Source organism: Anolis sagrei, chromosome 2 (assembly GCF_037176765.1).
Source record: "Anolis sagrei isolate rAnoSag1 chromosome 2, rAnoSag1.mat, whole genome shotgun sequence".
NCBI lineage: Eukaryota > Metazoa > Chordata > Lepidosauria > Squamata > Dactyloidae > Anolis > Anolis sagrei.
In genome coordinates this window covers 273,792,552-273,813,263 of record NC_090022.1, presented here as the reverse complement: position 1 = coordinate 273,813,263, position 20,712 = coordinate 273,792,552, and the positions used below count along the sequence as shown (strand labels likewise).

General features: G+C 38.0%; 1 protein-coding gene across 1 annotated transcript in view; it reads left to right on the top strand.

Moving 5' to 3' along the window:
* The window catches only part of ITGA1 (integrin subunit alpha 1), an 84,930-nt gene extending 66,255 nt beyond the window's left edge, over window positions 1-18,675 (top strand). Inside the window, exons 22-30 of the mRNA XM_060761474.2 lie at window positions 3,818-3,894; window positions 5,330-5,419; window positions 6,484-6,586; window positions 7,568-7,690; window positions 9,473-9,580; window positions 11,285-11,389; window positions 13,583-13,675; window positions 16,874-16,990; window positions 18,513-18,675. Of these exons, the coding sequence (XP_060617457.2) occupies window positions 3,818-3,894; window positions 5,330-5,419; window positions 6,484-6,586; window positions 7,568-7,690; window positions 9,473-9,580; window positions 11,285-11,389; window positions 13,583-13,675; window positions 16,874-16,990; window positions 18,513-18,557 (861 nt within the window). The 3' untranslated portion in view covers window positions 18,558-18,675. The remainder of the gene's footprint in view (window positions 1-3,817; window positions 3,895-5,329; window positions 5,420-6,483; window positions 6,587-7,567; window positions 7,691-9,472; window positions 9,581-11,284; window positions 11,390-13,582; window positions 13,676-16,873; window positions 16,991-18,512) is intronic.
* The last annotated feature ends 2,037 nt before the right edge of the window (window positions 18,676-20,712 follow it).

Genomic DNA, 20,712 nt, shown 5'->3' with positions numbered 1-20,712 from the left:
AGTTCTGAGACTTATCATGATCTTAGACCAAATGTATAAGATCACATGCCAGCAATGTAGCAAAGCAATTAAGAAGAACAATCACCCCTATTTTCCTGTAATCATCAAAGGGATTTTAGCTGCTTCTTCATCTCATAAACTGTAAGGACAAGAAGGAAAGATTTTTTTCCCTCTCTGCTTGCATATGTGAACCCTTAAAATCAACTTGTTCAGTGTCGCTGTTTGCTGATCCTCAAAACGGCTCTCTCCTATTTGGCTTGAAAGTCATCCATTAATTTGGAACATATGCTTGGATAACAGGAAGTCTCTTTGCAATAGCAGTGAACAAAGATTGCATGATGTTTGCTTTGGACATTCTTTAGAAAGTCTAACTGTGCCAAAATTGGAATCCTATGGATCACAGCAGCATGATGAAGTGCATGGGAATATAAACAGCCATTTCCAGTGTGGTCAAAGTACCTGCAAACCCCATCTTCTAGATTGAGTATTTATTTATTGTTAATCCTAAAGTTTAAGCAGAGGTCCAGTTACAGAAGTCAAAGGACTTTACATATTATCTGCCTTGGGGTAATACCAGCAGTAGCAGACTCTCATGCTTTTTCTGCAGTAAAAGGAAAATTGTCTGAAAAGAATGGTCTTTGCACGTAGGAGCATGGCTTGGATAGTTATTTATCTTTTTTAAAGTATCTCTTATTATTGCAATTGCAAGTTACGAAGCTGAGACACTACTTGATTGCTACTACTGATTACAATAGTATGTTGCTACTCATTATTTGTTTTTGTGTTGTTGTGTTGTTGTTTCTTACCTGCCTGTCCCTAGGGATTCAGATAGGAAACAACAACAAATAATGCATCACATCAGATAAGTTAGAATAACATATAAATGAATACATATTAAAATTCAGCAATAAAATACTTTTAAAACCATAATTTTAAGATAATCTTCATAACACTGATGTGGCATAATACTGACTTGGCAACCTTAGATGTTGCTTTTTAATTGGAGATGCCAAGATTCAATATGGGACCTTCTGTAAGCATAACTCTAAGCCACCAATTGGGAAAAAAATACTTTTTTGAATTATGCTGATGGATTCCATAGACTCTAACTGACTTGATTTTGTACAGACAGTTCTTATTATTGGTCGGTGTAGTGAATTTTATGATCTATGTTGTATTTTTGGTGTGTAGCACTAGGTTACAATATGGCTGATAGGGAAGAATTGGCTTAAATAGGGTAGCAACAGTGAAGGCAGGATTAATTTGCATATGTGAAGCCGATTGGTCGTATGCAGATGAGAGTATGACAGGATTTGAAAAGGCCGCTGAGCCAGAATGGCAGTTACAGAACTGAACATTCTAAAGGGGCGGAGTCAAGTTTGAAAGAAGCAGTTAGAGTTTGTCAGTTAAAAAAAAGTGGGGAAAAGTTAGAAACTTCGGTTAGAGAGAAACAGTCAGGAAAATAGAGCTCAAGGTTTAAGGAAAAATAAGAAGGCGTCAGTGTGGCCTAAGTCAGAATATAGTTCAGCCAAGGGAATATGAAGAAAGTAACATATTTGTTGATGTGAGAAAGTGAGGGTTTCATAAGAAAAGTTAACTGAGTGAATGATACTGAATGTAAGACCCGAGACTGTAACAAAACACAAATGTAACCATAAAGCATTGGAATCAGAAGTTATAAATAAACTTTGTTACTTCGTTGCTTACCGGAGTGTCTCAAGCATGTGATATAAAGCACAAAGGTTTAACAGCTCACAAAAAAGCCCCAGCCAATTTAAAAGGGAAACTGCAGCAGTACAAGGCAGTAAAGGGATTTAGGAAGGACATTCTTTTTCCCCTCACTGAGTCAAGAAGAAAGGCACCTGTAAAAGGACAGAAACAGAGTACGTCCCAGGTATTAAAGTGGCGACAGAAACTACATATGTGGTGTGGCATTACGTATTCAATTATGTGCAATGTTACGCCCCACAGTCAGTCATCATACTTTTTAGTAGCTTTTAAAATGTCCCATTTGCACTCTCTTCTCCTTCTGTTTCTCTCCTTTGGCCTCCTTTTAGTAGATGGAGGGGACCCATATCCATCCCAGCAGACTCAAGAAAAAGCAAACTGCTGCAGCCTCTCTTAGCTTGTATGTTTTTCCTCGTAATACCTGCAAGGTGTTGTTTGATCACAGTTGTCTTCTTTTAATCTGTAAAATGTGGGAGAGCATAGGATTTGGGGAGTTTTTATCCAAAATAGAATCTTTTACGAACTCTACATGGGGCTAAAAGGCCTGCCTCTGTCATGACACTATTTGGGTGTGCTTTGCGAGTGGAGAAGATTAATATTATTGTTTCTGACTTATGTTGATCCTAAGGACCAGCATAAAATTTGTTCAGAAGGAGTTTGCCATTGCATTCCTCTCAGTCCATCCAGTAGGTTTCCATGTCCAAGCAGGGAATCAAATCCTGGTCTCCAGAGTCAAAGTCCAATTCCCAGCCAACTACATGCCCCAACTCCTCTTGGGGCTGATATACTCTATAAGCAGCCTAGTAAGTTAGATGTTTCTGAAAGCATTCACACAGTTAATGTCATCATGTCTACTTAGGATTTCAGTCATAATCTCAGCAATTTGAAGTTGAACACTGGGAAATTCTGATGCCTTGGAATAGACATGCATCTCTGAGTGATGTCTCGATCCCACAGACATGCCACAAAAGGAATGAGTTCTATGTCTTGTGCTGCTAAGGCTAAGGGTAGATATAACTCTTTTGGGACAATGGAGAGCCAGGATCAGCCCGATGTGTGTGTGTGTGTGTGTGTGTGTGTGTGTGTGTGTGTGTGTGATGCCCACTATGTTAAAAGGCTATGCTTCTCTTCACCCTAATTTCCTGAAAAGAATGGGATGTAGAGATGGACAGTGTTTGCTTTTGTAACCTCAATGTATTTCAATCTTTGTTCTCAGTTAATGCATTAACCATGATGCTCGTTACTATGTTTCTCAAGTGAAATTCCACACAGACTGAGACTTTTTCATAAACATATGAAAATAACTTATGTGGAATTTCACTTTATTCCCAGATCCTCTTTCTGTGACCCAGTGCAGTTCCCTCAACAGCAAATTGGCTAAAAGCAAACTTTCCCACAGCTTCTCCTCCAGAAGTATCAGACTTCAGCAGTTGTGACTTCTTTCAGCATTGTTCATGAAATACAATTTTAGTGGCTCAGATTATCTGCTCCTGAATCAGCCTGAACTTTTCCGTTCAATAATTTAAAAATGGGAGTGAGAGAGAGTATTTATAAATTACAACAGATGTTTCAGTCTGGAATATCAGAGTGTCTGATCTAAAATATTTGACAACATTACACTAGGGTAATCCTCCCCTTTTTAAAAAGGGGGTTTGCTGAATAATCACACTGCCTTATCCATGGATGTGTGAGCAGTCCCAACACTTCAGCATGAATTCTGTTCTTAATCCTGACTAGAGTAGACTCTCCTGTTATGGTTTGAATATTCAACTAGGATACTGAGAGATTAGGGTTTGAATACCTGCTCAACCATTAAAACCCATTAAGTATCCTTAGACAACTCTCAGCCCAAGAGGAAGGAAATGGCAAAATACACACACACACACATACGAACACCTTGTCAAAGCAAACTTTATGATAGGGTTGCCAACCACTCAGCACTGACTTGAAGGCACACAACACTGACTAATCCGTGGGATTAATCACTCTACAATTTGATTATTCTTATTCTTATTCTTATATGACAATGTTATTTCTGATTCTCCTTAAATATTGTGAATTTGATCTGTTTTAAAATTTCTTCATTTAGATTTACTTTGAAATAGCATTCCAGTTCAATGTGTCTTATCTTCTGGAAAATACTACCATTCAGTTTTCTGTAACAAGGTTTGTTCCATTATATGTATATACCTAATACCTATCTTTCCTTTTTTAAAAAAAAAATCACCACACAGTTTTGCTTCCAGTCTTATTGAACATTATTTTTATGTGTCTCAGAATAAAGTAAAGTCTGTATATTTATGCTGGTTGGGGGTGAAAGCACTAGCTATTTGTGCTGAAGGTCTTTGGAAATAAGTGAACTTGGTTCCATGCCCGCCTCTTAAAGAGGATTCACAAGTAAGATAATCACATCAGGGGTGTTCTCTCCCAAAGGGGAATGAATACTTAATACTCCTGTAAGCGCGAAGCCCATATCCACAGTTTCACTTCCCCGGACCTGGGGGGGGGGGGTCTCTCTAGGAAATTGCTAGGTCCACCAGGCAATTCTATGGATATCCCTCCTGGAAAGTACTTTAGAATTATGTTGGAGGCTCCAGCAAATTCCTAGAAAAGATCTCTCTCTTAAAATTGCTACATCCTCCAACAAAACTTGTACGCTGGGACCACAAGAGTGGTGATTTAATAGCACTTGGTTGTGCATTTACATTTTTAAGTGTAACTCCAGCTGAATACACACACACACATGCATGCTTTGGATAACACCTTCGTGGTGTTTGTTTTGATGTCTGGTCCCCTGTTCAGAAGACTTCACCTCACTTTCTGTTCCTGCAAGAATTGGATTTTGAAAAATTTGGCTTGTTGTGTAAACAAGGATTGATGAGAAAGCTTCAGTGGAGATATCTTATTCTCCATAATAACTTTTCCAGGAGTAAATTTCTTTTCAAGGTGTAGATTTCTCTCACTTTCTGTTGTCTTACCCTTTTCTCAGCTATGAGTTTTTTGTAAGTCAGTTGTTTGTAACTCTGGGACTGCATGTACTTTCCTCCCTTGGAGAAGGAACATCTTCAAAAATGGTCTAGTTTTCAAAAAACTTTCCATAAGAGTGGAAAAGTCTCCCTTGACTTACCTATCTCTTGCCTCCAACTTCCTGGACATGTTTATGTTGCAGCAGGTGGTGAGGGGCCTCTGAGCAAGAATTCCCCCTATCAGTAGTTGTATTCTGATCCGTTTAGTTTAGGCATATCCTTAAAGATATGGTGGACTAACAGACTCATGGGGCAAATGTAGATTCCAGGTTCAACCTCTACTCAGAAGACTGTTTGTTGTTGTTGTTGTTGTTGTTGTTGTTGTTGTTGCTGTTGTTGCTGTTGTTGCTGTTGCTGTTGTTTTATAAATCAAGGCTCACTGTTTGGTCTCATGATTGCTATACCCTTATTTGAGAGACACAAATGTCACATTTTAAAATTGAAAATGTTAATTCCTTTAAAAAAAATGGAAATGTGAATGTGGGGCTTTGAACTTACACCAGCAGGCAATTCTTTATAACACAAGTAATCTGTAGATGAACTCTGTGACTGAACTGTCTCCCCTTTCTTATTAGTGACAGTGATGAACATGATGAGACCCTGGAAGACAACAGAGGAAGTATTGTAATACCCATAAAATATGAAAGTGGATTAATATTCAAAAGGTATCTATATGTCTGTCTTTCTTCATTCACGTTTTCTGAATTAGTAGAAAGGAATCATATGCTGTATTTAAAGTAAAAACCAACACATATTAAAGAATGTTTTATTTAATGGGACAGAAGCATTTTCACCAGTTTTATGCACTGTAATATAATATAATATGTCAATTTTAATCTAAGTGACTTGTTTTAGGATGCCTATAGATTAAGCCACTTTTTAAATACAAGTTTATAGGCAAAACTAGTTTATAGGGGCTGCTCTAAAATCAAATCAAATATTCTTAGTACTGCGAATATATTTTAGGACTACTGTGTCTCCAAATATTAGCTTAACTATTTTGTTACATGTTCTAGGACTATAAACTTGGAATAGACCCCAAATTTTCCGTTTTATATGTCTACATTCTTGCTGTGTTTCCACTATATATTATTTGTATGACAAGCCTATAACTTAATCCAAATAAAGAACAGAGCAGAGCAAACCTGATCAAATACTTATGCCTACTGGCAATACAGTGTTTCTCTTTTCTTAAACCTATAGAAACTATGATGCTATACAATACTACTGATAGATGCAGAACAAAACCTACATGCTCAGTATGGATCTACCCATACGCAATGTGTATTTCCAGGGATTTCTTTTACTCTTGTAGTGTATTACTACAAGATCAGTCTGCACACTTATGAGAAAGGAGGCTCCATGCAGATACCTCTAGGTCTTTAGACTATTTTCTACAGATCTACCCAGACAAAAATCCTACTAAATTCTGTTCGTAATCCTACCAAAAGTATTCATTCAATCAGTATCATTCAGTAACATATTGTATAAGTCTACTATAGTTGGGACTAGCCATCAGAATGCCAACCTAGATATATTAGTTGAGTGATTAAAACTCAGATAGAACACATATTTCATTTTTACTTGTTTCACTGTTGCATAAGGTTTCTTAACATCATATCCCATCCACAGTCTACAATATGGGTGTAAATCTTAAACATTTATTAGGATTATTGAATATTTCATAAGCACTCAATAGCCAAATAAGTCATTATTGTTTTGTTTTAAGGGATCCAAATTCATATCACATCATCATTGCTGCCAATGAACACACTCCAGAAGTGTTTAATTCTACAGAAAGCATTGGAGATGAAATTAACTTAAACTATATGGTAAGGGAAAGCATGCAGTCTTGTCTGGTTGCTGTCTTTTGATATAATGTAATTCAATACTTGAAATTGTAACAGTGTCATTTTGAATTCTGTTACCATGCCACTGCTCTACATCTAACATTACATGAATGAATGAATGAATGAATGAATGAATGAATGAATGAATGAATTGACCTTTTTGTGTTTTCCCTTGTGTAAGGCCTTACACACCCATATCTTCAGAGGAGAAGCAGAACAATTGTTCTAGTGAAAACAAATCCATCAATAGACACACCCAAGTCTATTTCACTCAGTCTCACATTTTCGTCTTATAAAATCTTTTGGTAATGAAGACATTTTCCCAAAGCAGGCTGTCTTGGAATTGGATTTGAAGTTCATAAACTCATGGCTCATCAGAGATCTTCCACAGAAATGGCTCTCATGGAGCATGGCTAGGAAGAACCCTCACTGTATTATCATGCTTGGTGGGATTTGTTTGTCTCAAAATTTCAGGACAACTTGTTAAAAATTTGTTGACCCTTCAGAATATTCCCCATGTACAGCATTAGAACAGGACCAGGGTGTGTGTATGTGTTTGTTTGTGTGTGTATGTGTGAAGATTTGTGCAAAATTAGTGTCTTTTTCCTTTATGAAACATCACAAAAAAGCACAGAATGCCTGGCTAGTTGATCAAAAAGATAAGAATAACCATCTGCTGCTACTCATTTTGAAAAGTCTATTAAACAAGATAGTAGCCATAATAGTTTGTTTATTTTCTACAAAATTAATTCTAGCAAATGCAGAAATTTTCTTCAACCATCAGGATGTTTCTCACAAGTAATGACAGAAAAAAAATATCATTCTTATACAAAAGGAGAGAAGCAGAGATGTATACCCTAATACAAGCACTGTGACATTTGCTATTAAATAATATTTTTATATGAAAAAGGAGCTAGGGAACACTACTTACCAAGAAATATGCTTTTTTATTCTTGTCTTTAGATTGAAAGAATTGAAAAAATTGAATATTTGCCAATGCCAGAACTTACACTGCAAATCTCATTCCCCCACATGGATTCAGCAAAAAACCCTATCCTTTACCTAACCAGGATATCATACTCAGAGGTAAGTTAGTTTTCTCTTTTTGAATATATATGTATTCTAGTACTTGAAATAAGCTTTCACTATTATTCTGTGGATGATAATGTCAAGATCCCTAGCCATTCTGATGCCATTCACGTTATTTTGCCTTTTCAATTAATGTTTTCTGATCTTTTCTAATGTAAGCACACCATCCCCAGTTTTAAAAAAAGATCATTATTAGCCAATTTAACTTTGCTACAGATTGGATCCAGAATTTGTTTTCCATGGGAAAAAGGGTCTTCTGTCTCCAGAAGGCTTTTTATCTAGCAGAAGATTGTTTATTCACTTCAATAATTTCTAATCTTCTTTCACCAAAAGTAGCATTCATGGAGATATCCCAGTGGCAAGCGTGATATTTTTAGAAACCTCTCCCTTTTTCTGTAGCTGCTTACAAATACTGAAAATTTCCTCCAGAAACCATGGAACCCATCTCTGCAGTTTCACTTATTTACTCCTGGGCATACAAAGGTATCACTAGGCATTTGCTAGGTCCTACAAGTCATTCTATGGTATTCTTCCCACAGGAGTTATCATAGAGTTGCATTGGAGGACCTAGCAAATTCTTAGAAAGGATAATTCAGGAATTTCTAGATCCTCCAATGCCACTTTATTATATGCTCCGACCACATGTGAAGTAATTTAATGGTATGCAGTTATATCTGCAGTTCTGTGTAACTCTAGTCTGGCCAAGTACATAATAGATACAAGGGTCTTATACTGTAATGGTGTGGGATCTGGAGGCTACAGCAGAAGGAAGAAGACATTGAAAATGTTCTTCCATGCTTCCTTTTCATCTGCAAAGGTATAATAAGTGGGTCTTCAGTTGAGGAATTGTTTTGTAATTCCAGCAAATAAAACTTCTGGAACAAATCATTTGTAGCTTTGTTTTTTCCCGGACTGAGACAAATAGCATTGCTTAAATGTTTTTGTCAGTCCTGACAAAATTAGAAGCATTGGGACAATGCACTTTACACACACACACACACACACACACACACACACACACACACACACACACATATATATATATATATATATATATATATATATATATATATATATAAATCTACCATTGAATATTTCATTAAATGGGTCTGCTCTAGTTGGGAATTGATGGTGGTGGTGATGATTATGATGATAATATCAATTTCTTCTGACCTTCTTACCTTCTTGTCCCTATGGATCAAGGCAAGGAACAATTAGAAATTAAAACGTAACACATAACCTCAGTCAAAAAAAAATGTATAGCACTGGTTAAAAGTGCATATAAAAGCAATCCGTATTTTTAAAAAGAAATGAATTTATGTGTAGTGATTACTGGAATGGCCTGACTATGATTGTGGATAATGTGGTGATAGTTGTATTTCCAATGTTTTATATGTTTTAATGCTCTTAATCTCATTTAAATTTTTAATTGAAATGTTTATTTAATTGTATATTGGATGTATATTGTTTTAAAGACATTGAATTATTGCCTATGCTGTAAGCTGCCTTGTGTCCCCCTCGGGGTCGAGAAAGGCAGGATATAAATATAGTCAATAAATAAATAAATATCCAGTCAAGGGATTGGGGCTAGTCCCTCATAATTTAGTCAGAATTTATATTGATTTGAAAGGTTATTTCATGGTTTGTTTGTTTGTTTGTTTGATTGATTAACAAAACTATGATTTATTTCTTTTTGTTTCAAAACAATACAAGTAATCATAGTTGCCACTGAATTTTAATCTCCATTAATGAGATTTCTCATTATTTTCCCTGTAACAGAATGTGCGGTGCCAAAGTAGCCATCCCACTGACCCATTAAAGATTGATGCTGCTGACAGTCCATTTGTGGTGCCAAGAATACAAAAGCCTCTAAAGGATGCGCAAATAGTATGTCTAGCTGATCTTTTGTAAGGTTAAGCTAAGTATTCCAGCTGGAAACCCATTACAATTAAGTTTGGGTTTGGATCATTTTAGTAACTCTTGGACATTTCACTGTGATTTTTACTTATATTCATATTCTTATATAAGTAGCTTTTTGTGTGTGTGTGTCAGGAGCGACTTGAGAAACTGCAAGTCACTTCTGATGTGAGAAGATTGGCTATCTGCAAGGACGTTGCCCAGGAAATGCCTGGATGTTTTTTGATATTTTATCATCCTTGTGAGAGGCTTCTCCACATGGGGAGCTGGAGCTGACAGAGGGAGCCCATCTGCACTCTCTCCAGATTTGAACCTCCGACCTGTCTGTCTACAGTTCTGCTGGCACAAGGGTTTAACCCACTGCACCACCAGGAGCTCCTATATAACTAGCTGAAAATCATAGAGCTCAGAAAATTTGCTGGATTAAGTATTCTGGAGACTGACACCTTAAAGCATAGTTTTTTGAAGTTCTCATTACTTCCAAAAACTTTGCTTTAAGAGTTTCTCAAGTTGCTCCTGACACAAAAAATTACTGAAAAAACAGATGCAATTATGATAGTTCTAATTAGGAAAAAATGGGTTTCTCATTCAGTTGCAATCAATAGAACCCCTACTTGTGTAAAATGCAATGTTGGTTTCTTTTCCACTAATGGAAAGAAGCCCAACATTGCCGCTATTTGTCATGTGAAGCTCATGTGGAGCCACATGAGATGGCACGTCATGGAGAGAAGAAACAAAATCATTTCATTTCAGCTTTATTTTGAAAAAGGCTGAAAAAGTCAAATGAGGGGGGAAGGAAGGAAGGAAGGAAGGAAGGAAGGAAGGAAGGAAGGAAGGAAATGTGTTCTTTATAAATATAAATATTAATCTCCTAGCTTTTTTAGGCACTGTCACTAGATGGCAGTCAACTCAAAGCTTTCTTTTCAAGAAATAATTGAACTATTGTTATATAAGCAAAGGAAAGCCAAAACCCATTAAGATTAACAGGCCAAATTGGTCATGAGGTTTCATGAATTGTAATCCTCCACTTCAGATCCACAAAGGAGTACAACATTCAAGAATACATATGTTATAACATTGCAATGTAGGTGGGATTAGATTCCTATAATAATATTAGTCAATGTCAGGTGAGAGCTAGTGTGGTGTAGTGGTTTGAGTATTGGACAACAACTCTGGAGACCAGAGTCCAATTCTCCACTTGGCTCAGGAAAACCTCTGGGGAAAAACACACGGTCAGCCCCAGAAAACCCGTTGATATGTTCACCTTAGGGTTGCAATAGTAACTTGTATGCCCACAACAACAAAAACATCAGGCCTTCCAAGCTCCTTTCTGACTAGAAAGCCCTTTTCTTCTGTGACTATGACTCATCTCTTTACTTTTGCTGGAGAAACATGCTTGGATCTAGATGTAGGCATTCAACAACTTTTTTTCTCAAATGCTTCTTTGAGGCCCTTAGAAGGGGAAAGGTATCTATACATTTTACTATAATGTATATGTAATAAGATGTGATGAAAGGGAGAATTTGCTATCACCATTATTGCTACCAAGAAATCTGGAAATACATCTTAGTGTCATGGATGGTGGTTGTTAGAATAGTGGGAAGCATTGTACTCCAGACAGGCAAGTTTTACAGTCGGTTCTTTTCTAATGAATGTCCTTGATCCTTCAAACAGGACTGTGATTCGTATGATTGCATATCTATTAACTGTACTGTGGCTCCATATGATGTAACTCAGGTGAATATTTCACTCCGACTCTGGAAACGTACCTTCATAAAGGTAAGTACAATTTACCACCTTCTTCCACACACACTTATGCCATTTATTTATTTATTTATTTATTTATTGTGTCAGAAGTAAATTGATCGTTTCCCTATAATAGCCAACTAAATTGCATTCTTCATTAAGATATAATTTTATCTGGATGGGGATGAAGGAGGATGTTAATTTTACATTTCTCCTTTCCTCCTTTCCCTTTGAGCTATGTCAAAGCAAGCATTCTCATTAATAATGGTGTATACATAGAATCATAGAACCATTGAGTTGGAAGAGAACCTGAGAGCCATCCAGGCCAACCCCCTGCCAAGAAGCAGGGAAAAAAAATATTATTTTTATTTCATCTACTTATACCCCGCCCTTCTCACCCCAGGGGGGACTCAGGGCGGCTTACAGAGGAGGCACAATTAGATGCCTAAATCAATTGACAGCAATACAAAGTACAAAAAAGCAATTCAGCAGTTAAAATTAAAACATCAATACATAATAAATTTAAAACAGTCTCATGCTCAGTTTCAGAGTCCATATATCCATTTCATTCCATTTGTCCTTGTCTATCGTCAGATCCTTAATTTAGTTGCCAGTGTGTCCAAAGGCTTGGTCCCAAACCCAGGTCTTCAGTTTTTTCCTGAATGCCAGAAGGGAAGTCGCCGATCTAATCTCCCCTGGGAGTGAGTTCCACAGGTGGGGGGCCACCACCGAGAAGGCCCTGCTCCTCGTCCCCGCCAACCTCACTTGTGAGAGTGGCGGGGTCGAGAGCAGGGCCTCCCCAGAAGATCTTAAACTTCGAGGTGGGATGTAGAGGGAGATCCGTTCGGACAAATACACTGGGCCGGAACCGTATAGGGTTTTATAGGTCAAAACCAGCACTTTGAATTGTGCTCAGAATTGGATCTGCAGCCAGTGGAGCTGACGCAACAGGGGGGTGGTATGCTCCCTGTACGCCGCTCCGGTGAGCAACCTGGCTGCTTCTCGCTGGACTAGTTGAAGTTTCCGAGCAGTCTTCAAAGGCAACCCCACGTAGAGTGCGTTGCAGTAATCCAACCGGGATGTGACAAGAGCGTGGACCACCGTGGCCAGATCAGACTGTGAAAATCACATTCAAAGCATCCCCGACAGATGGCCATCCAGCCTCTGTATAAAGGAGGTCTATATTTTTCCTCTATTTCACATCAGTAAAAAAAATATTTTTACTGTTTCGTTTTACATCCATTTTATTCAGATCTAATCAAATCTAATAAACTTTAGGCTGTAATATTGCAAAATCTATTCAGTTAATAGGATTCCATTCAGGTAATAGGATTCATGTAAGCGATCAATATAGTGTTGGGAAAATCAACATATTTAATTGCTTATTTTGCCACATATTCCACTTCCATTATCTTATTTTACTTTTTAGAGAAGATAAAAAAATCTTAACAGTCATGAAACTTTAAAAGGTTCTCTCAAATTGCCTGTAACAGAACCTTTAAAAGTAACTTTCTAATAACAAAGTAACCAGAATGTGTTTTTTTATTCATTGTACATATAAAATCATTTCATTCTTTCTTGTTAAAGATGTTTTGAAATGTCCAGCCTCGTTACTCCCAAAAGTAACTAATTGGAATAACAGTTACTTTTAACACATTGTTTTCAAACTTATCACATTCTTCTGAACAGAATGTTACCTTGAGGCATTAAGTATAACTACATTACACAGAGAAGACTGATTCCACTATGTTGGTTATATCTTTTAGAATGCTGTGATTTGTGGTTAAATTGTCTGCTAGAGAATTCTAATCCAAACTGGAGATCTCTAGCAGAAGTTTCTAAGTATCTCACTAAACTATAAGTCCCAAGGCTTTGTAACATGTACGACAGTTACGGTGCTATAACTGCATAGTGAAAGGAAGTTTTAGTCTCTATACTGGATGCAAGAATCCTGGTGACACATATAAAAAGGCTGCATATTTTCTTCATCCTTTCTAAATCAAGCCAGAGTCCTGGTCTCAAATTGTCAAAATTCTGTTTACTGTCTCCATTAAGATTAACAAATGTGTAGAAGAAACAATCAACAATAGACTTATTTTTATACCACCATGTACATATACCACTGATATTGCCTCTTGTAAGCAAAATGACTCTTTTCTTATCTATGTTTGAAATTTGAAATATCACCAAAATGAGCGCTGGTCACTTGCACTTATTTTATTCTAGGCAAGCATTCACAGTTCAGAGATCACAGCAAGAGCGTTACTTCGAAGTGAAAATTCATTACTGATTTTGAAAAAAGAAAATGAAAAAATAGAGGTGAGCTCCACTAAAATCTTTTTACAGACTGAAAGCTGAATCTATAAACTAATTTAGGGAAATGAAAAAGAAACTGGTCTAAGGCTGCAAACTTACTAGGTAGTATGTCCCATTAAAAGTAGGGGATCTTATTTCTGAGTTCTGAATATACATCCATGTCCAATCAATTGTGGTTACAGTTGAGCTGAGGTCTTACAGACATCAGTAGTATAGTAGAATTTTGGACCCAGAATTTATTTGGATTTTGATTTCTTTTCAGATTATAAAATACCTGTATTTGGATATACATAGTCCAATCAATTATGGTTATAGTCGCTGCTGAGGTCATGTGGACATCACTAGTTGAGACTGAGTTTCCCGTATGTGAAATACTTGGGCCAGAGGTTTTTCATATTGTGGGAGGGGATGGATTTTGGAATGCAGGCAGTCCTCTAGTTACAAACATCCAATTTACAAATTATTTACAAGTTAGAACTAGGATGAGACAACAGGATGTGAGAAAAATCTATCCCTTGGAAGGAAAATCTACTCCTAAAAGAGTTATCTTGGGGAAAAGGTGTCTCCACTGAAGTTTTATCATCAATCCTTGTTTCCACAACAAGTCAAATTTTTCAAAATTGAATTAGCACAGGGACAGAAAGTGACGTGAAATCTTCTGAACAAGGGGACAGATAGCAAAACAAACATCACAGGGGTGTTGACTCTTCCCTATGCTTTCGAGAGCACATGTGTGTATGTTTGTGTGTGTGTGTGGCTGGAGTTACATTTTTAAAAAGTACCTGTTCTGACTTAAAAACCAATTCAGCTTAAGAACAAACCTACAGAACCTAACTTGTTTGTAACTTGGGGACTGCCTGTACCTGGATTTGTATATACATAGTGAATGAAGAATGAAGGGAAATGGGGCCAGGCATACATCTGGCACCTGCTGAGTTTTGTTTCAAGGGCAGTTTTCCCCTAGCGGTCAAGACAATTTGCCTGCCAACCCCTGAAATAACAAGACCACACACAGATATTTGGGTTTAAAATATGGGCAACTTTTATTATTTGTTACCTGTTTAATTTTGGCTGGATCTAGATCTATGAATCTTGAACTTGGTGGCAAAGCAGAGGTAGCGTCCCTGTCCAGCCTACCCCTCGGCTAGTTAGGGCGAAACCCCGGGTCCCCTGGACACCCAACCCGGGAAACCTCTGAAGGAAATGTGTCGGAGAAGTCTCTCTCAGTGTATCTGAGACCATACTCTCCCTATTCCTAGGCCATTATGATTCCCCTCACCTCCTCAAATTGAACCTTAGGTGAGTGTTTTAGTTAATGGCCTTCACCCCTGAAGGGGGTGCCTTGGGCGTACACCAAATTTTATCCTTTCCTAACTGTTTACCGTGACCACCTATTTAATGGCACACCATCCCAATTTGCCTTGTAACAGTATAGAGTAGGCAAAAACCCCTCCTAGAACATAAGAGGGAAAAAATTCCTACCCAGCCTCCTAATGGCAACCTTAATATACTGTTTAGAGGGTGGGAGTGGTGGGTCGATGTTTAGAACCAGACTGAGGAAGGGGGCAGGCTAGCACGAAGAGCCTGGCTCTGCCCCCTTTAAAGTAGTTCCAACTGGAACTATGTTTTCTCTTTTCGTGAGTGGAGGCAAACTCCTCTCCCTCGCCAGCTTTGCAGGCTCGGTAAAGTTTCTTAGCAAAGTAGCTGGTAAGGAAAGGGAAAGCCTTCCCCTGTCCCCAGTGAGTCTTTTTCATTTTTTCTGGGTTGGATAAAAGCAATGGACAATAGGGTTGCTCACCCCATGCTTGCCCTTGCAGTCCATTTCCCAAGCTCCCACCCTGCTGCACATCACTATTGGCCAGGAAGAAGGCAAGTACAAAAGCATCTGGGATGCCTACTTTTTGCAGGAGCTTATGTAAGCAGAATTTACCTCCTTCTCCCTGCTTTCTTCCCTTCATTAGTGCTCCTTGAGAAAACCCCAGTTAGCCCTGGACATTTGACTAGCTCCCCTTTCCCCAAAGAAGGATATGAGCAGCTGGCAGCAAAAGGTTATTGGTTCTGGAATATTTTGGATTCTAGATAAGGGAGACTCAACCTGTATCTAAATCGGATGCACTGCTTTGGGGAGATTAGGGCCTAAATCCAGTTCTAACCACAGTATATAGTTGGATTTAGTGTATTTGTTTTAGGTAGGTTATAACTGTGAATGCTAAACCAATAGTAAAGATCCCTGTAGATGATTTTTAGAGAGTTTTGAACTAGTGCCATTTTCTTCATATTTTATTAATAAACAGCTAGGCGTTTTTGTCAGATGTAGAATATACATATTCTGTTAAAACTTACATAGATGGAGCTTTGTATGAAGTTAATTATGGCACCATTGTGGGTTCATATACCTTGCCCAAGGATGCACAAAATGCATAAGTGTGCATTGCACAATGCCTGTGGCTATGAACTTGGTGTCCCAGGACAGTTCTGCAGCATTATGTGTTACAATTACCACAGGGAGGTATATGCTATGCAACTACAGTGCATACTCTTGCAAATGCATAAATGACTCTTTGATCTGTTGCATATGAAGAATGCATTAAGCTTATGTTAGAGAAGGTAGTATTTTGGCACTGAAACAAGTAGTCATTGATGAATCTGTTCTGCCTTATGCAGGCCTGAAGAACATTTAAGAAATGTATCACTCCATCTTTAGTATGATTTTAATTTTTTAAAGCGCTTATATCTACCTAGCTCATTTACTGGGCTGGATTCAGATGTCATAATGCTTATAGAAGATCCTATAGTTTGAAAGAGCCAGCATGATTTAGTGGTGTCTGTTTTGTAGTAGACCAGGGCTCAAATCCACAGAAAGTGTTAATATCTTCTGAGTAAGTCTTGGCAAGAAAGTCCAGCTATAAGTCAGAGGCATCTTGAAGATATATAATTACAACACAGGAGATTTAAAACAGATTGATTTTAACACATTGATTTAAAACACACTGATTTTATTAGCTCTCATAAAATTCTATGATTCTATGAGATCTATTAAAATCAATGTTTTTAAATTAGTCATTATTAAGTCACATTTATTTCAGTAGTCTGATAACACCTAGATCTAATTTCTTCTAAAACATAAATAACAGTAACTGCAGACTGAATTATATGACATTTCCCTATTTTAAATGTTTCTTTTGCTTTAAAAATTTTCAGACAAGTATTAAAATTTCAAGAGAGCTTCCTCCTGGCCACGTGCCCTTATGGGTTATTCTGCTGAGTATATTCGCTGGACTTCTGATTCTTACACTACTTATATTTGCATTGTGGAAGGTACAGTGTTTGTATCGCTTGTACTGCATTTGAATTTTGCACTCTATTTCTGATTTTTTTTGTCCTGTTCAAGTCTTTTGTCCTTTTCTGACCTATGTAGCATATTATGTATGCTACGAAACACTAGGTTATATGATTTATAAGATTTGATAGTGTTCAAGAGTTTTTTCTTTTACTTTTTGTAGACGAACTTCCTCTGGTCTTCAAATTTTGCTCTACCAAGCTGTTAATTTTAGCCTCTTGTAGAGCTCTCTCCTTAAAAGGTTGTCATGTTGAAGCCAATATAACATAGCAAACAACAACAAAAAATTACTTGTTCTCTTGGAAATTACAGTTAACACTACAAGTCATGCTCATCAGAGAAATGTAGCCAGACCTACATGGGCTAACCATTACTCCTTTTCTCAGCTGTGCATTCAGACTGAGTAAACCAAACAGAAAGTCCCAAATGTTATTCCTCTTCTTCCCAATTTTAATATGGAAATCTATATACCTATTGTTTACACCAGATTATTTTCTAACAGCTCCCAGAATCAATTCCCGAGGATGTTGAATAATTTTATCATCCCCAGGATGATAAAATAAATCTGGGACATTTTAATCAGTCTGGAGGAGCCCAGAGCGCATAATAATAGCATGTTGACGGTACATTCATTGTAGTTAGCATCTGGGTGCTATTAAATGCTTCACCATGAGTGGGCAGACCTGTAAAAGGTAAAATAAGAAAATCACTAACTCACTAGAAACACAGCGTATGCATAATGTGAATCTACTATCAATGTGTTAGAAGGCAGTAGTGGTCATTCCAGTATCCCAGCTATCCTTAACAAATCCTACAGTAATATTAAGTAGCTCATTTTACAAATGTTCGTATTTAAATAGCCAAGGGGAAATATGAGTGTGTCAAAAATTTGCATATACATATGTATATCATATGAGCCTCCTGGTGGCACAGTGAGTTAAACCGCTGAACTGCTCAACTTGTTGATTGAAAGGTTGGCAGTGCAAATCTAAGGAGCTGGGTGAGCTCTCACTGTTAGGCCCAGCTCCTGCCAACCTAGCAGTTCAAAAACATGCAAATGTGAGTAGATCAATAGGTACCGCTTCTGCGGGAAGGTAATAGCACTCCATGCAGTCATGCTGGCCACATGACCTTGGAGGTGTCTATGGACAACACTGGATCTTTTGCTTAGAAATGGAGAAGATCACCACCCCCCAGAGTCGGACACAACTGGACTTACTGTCAAGGGGAAACCTTTACCTTTACAAAATATAATCACTTAAAAGTTCTCTGAAGTAGTCCATCTGAGGACTAGGCATGTTCACCAACCCCCAAACCTTTGCAGATCATTGAGAGAACAAATTAAAAAATGGATCGAAGATTAAATGGAATTGAGGATTTGGAGATATAGCATGGCTGGTGGCAGCCTAAAGAGATTCATGCTTAATGTAATGACACATATTCTCTTTGTTCCTATACACTTTAGAAGCTGAACTGATTTCCTCCTCATTCTTTTTGCAGGCTGGATTTTTCAACAGACCATTAAGAAAGAAAATGGAGAAATGAGAAGAAAAGTCCTCAAAGGAAAACTGTAGCAATTCTACAATGATCAGTCCTCAGGTCTTCCTCAGAGATGAGACTGTAAACAACTGTGTTTTGTGGTCATCACATTTTTTCCTCCACATCCACAGAGAATACTTAACCTGTAAAGAAAAGAAAACTGACAAATCAAAGGGAAAGCATCGGTGGTACAGGGAGGACACATTTTTTCTATTCTTCTGACATGGGAAGAAATGAAAGATCAGTGCATATTGTCCCATGTGACAGTGTGTGTGTGGGGGGGGGGGGGGGACTTCATTTTGAAATGGAAATACAAACTGCTTTTAAAATTGGGAGCATTTTAAAAACAGTTTGCGATAATGCCAGGATAGGAATGTGGGGTAGGGGTTGGGGTACTAATTAAAGAAATGTTTTTAAAAATCACACTATTTGGCTGCAGTCTTAGCACATTTATGATTGCTTTTAAAGCACTACTTGAATGCTGCCATCACCAGTGCATTTTCATATAAATAAGTTCTACTGAATTCCGGTGAACTGTATCTCGAAATAAGAGATTTGGCTGTCAGCTTGTAATGTGCATGGTAAACCTGTCTTTATAAAGGTGTCCTTTCACTGTTTCGAGATGGAGCTGCAGGGTGTGAAATCTCTCAGTTTCCTTCTTATTTTTAATAAGTAAACATTCAAAGCTTGGTACATGACTAATCTTGTATTCCACCTCTTGGATAAGCTATTAGTTTGAGCAATAAGAATGTTTACCTGGAAAATAAAACCTCTGAGTGTTATCAAATACATGATTAAATACATGTTAAGCTTGGCATTGAAAACAATTCCAAGGAAGGGGAAGGCCTATAGTTCAGCAGCAGAGCACATATTTGTGTGCAGAAGATTCCAGGTTCAGTCCCTGTTATCTCAAGAAATGACTGGGAAACTTCCAATTCAGAATCTCTGCAGTGTAGAAAATGCTGAACTAGGTGGAATAAAGACACAACTCACTTTACAATTGTCGCCAGTGTCCCTATTAAAGTAAAGTGTGCATTAGAAGATTATGTCATAAAACAGAATTCATAGGTCTGGTTCAGAAACAGGGGGAGATACTTTTTAAAATACAGTTGTCCCTCCACATTTACGAAATACTATCTCAAGGAATCTCTAGATCCTCCACTGTGACCCCATGGTCAACTTCCTCCAGTCATTTAGGAGAACTTAAGCCCCTTCTACACTGCCATATAAGGCCCCCCTGGTGGCACAGCAGGTTAAACTGCTGAGCTGCTGAACTTGCTGACTGAAAGGTTGGCAGTTCAAATCCGGGGGGTGGGGAGAGCTCCTGCTGTTAGGCCCAGCTTCTACCAACTTAGCAGTTCAAAAACATGCAAATGTGAGTAGATAAGTACCACCGCTTCAGCGGAAAGGTAACAATGCTCCATACAGTCATGCTGGCCACATGACCTTGGATGTGTCTATAGACAACACCGGCTTTTTGTCTTAGAAATGGAGATGAGCACCACCTCCCAGAGTCAGGCATGATTAGACTTAATGTCAAAGGGAATACATTTATCTTTACCTTTTTACACTGCAATATAAAATGCAGATTATCTGCTTTGAACCGGGATTGTGGAGCAGCTGGCTGAGTGTCAGCTGCATTAAGATCACTTCTGACCAAAAGGTCATGAGTTCAAAGCCAGCCCGGGTCGGAGTGAGCATCTGACCAATTGTGTAGCTTGTTGTCGACCTTTGCAACCCGAAAGACAGTTGCATCTGTCAAGTAGGAAATTTAGGTACCACCTATGTGTGGGGAGGCGAATTTAACAAAATTTACAAGGGCATAAAAAGACTCCAGCAATGCACTCTAGCAAAAAGCATGTGGGGAATGTGGAAGTACTTCATCAGTGTCGCAGATGGACGATGAAAGCGACAGCTCCCTTGGTGGCCAGAAAAAGTTAATAGCCTCTGACTGTCTTGTCTATGTTGTGCATCTTGGCATTGAATGTTTGCCATATATGTGTACATTGTAATCCGCCCTGAGTCCCCTGCGGGGTGAGAAGGGCGGAATATAAATACTGTAAATTAATAAACAAATAAATAAATATGGTAATGTAGACTCAGATAATCCAATTCAGATAATGCGGATTATCTGCTTTGATAATCTGGATTATATGGCAGT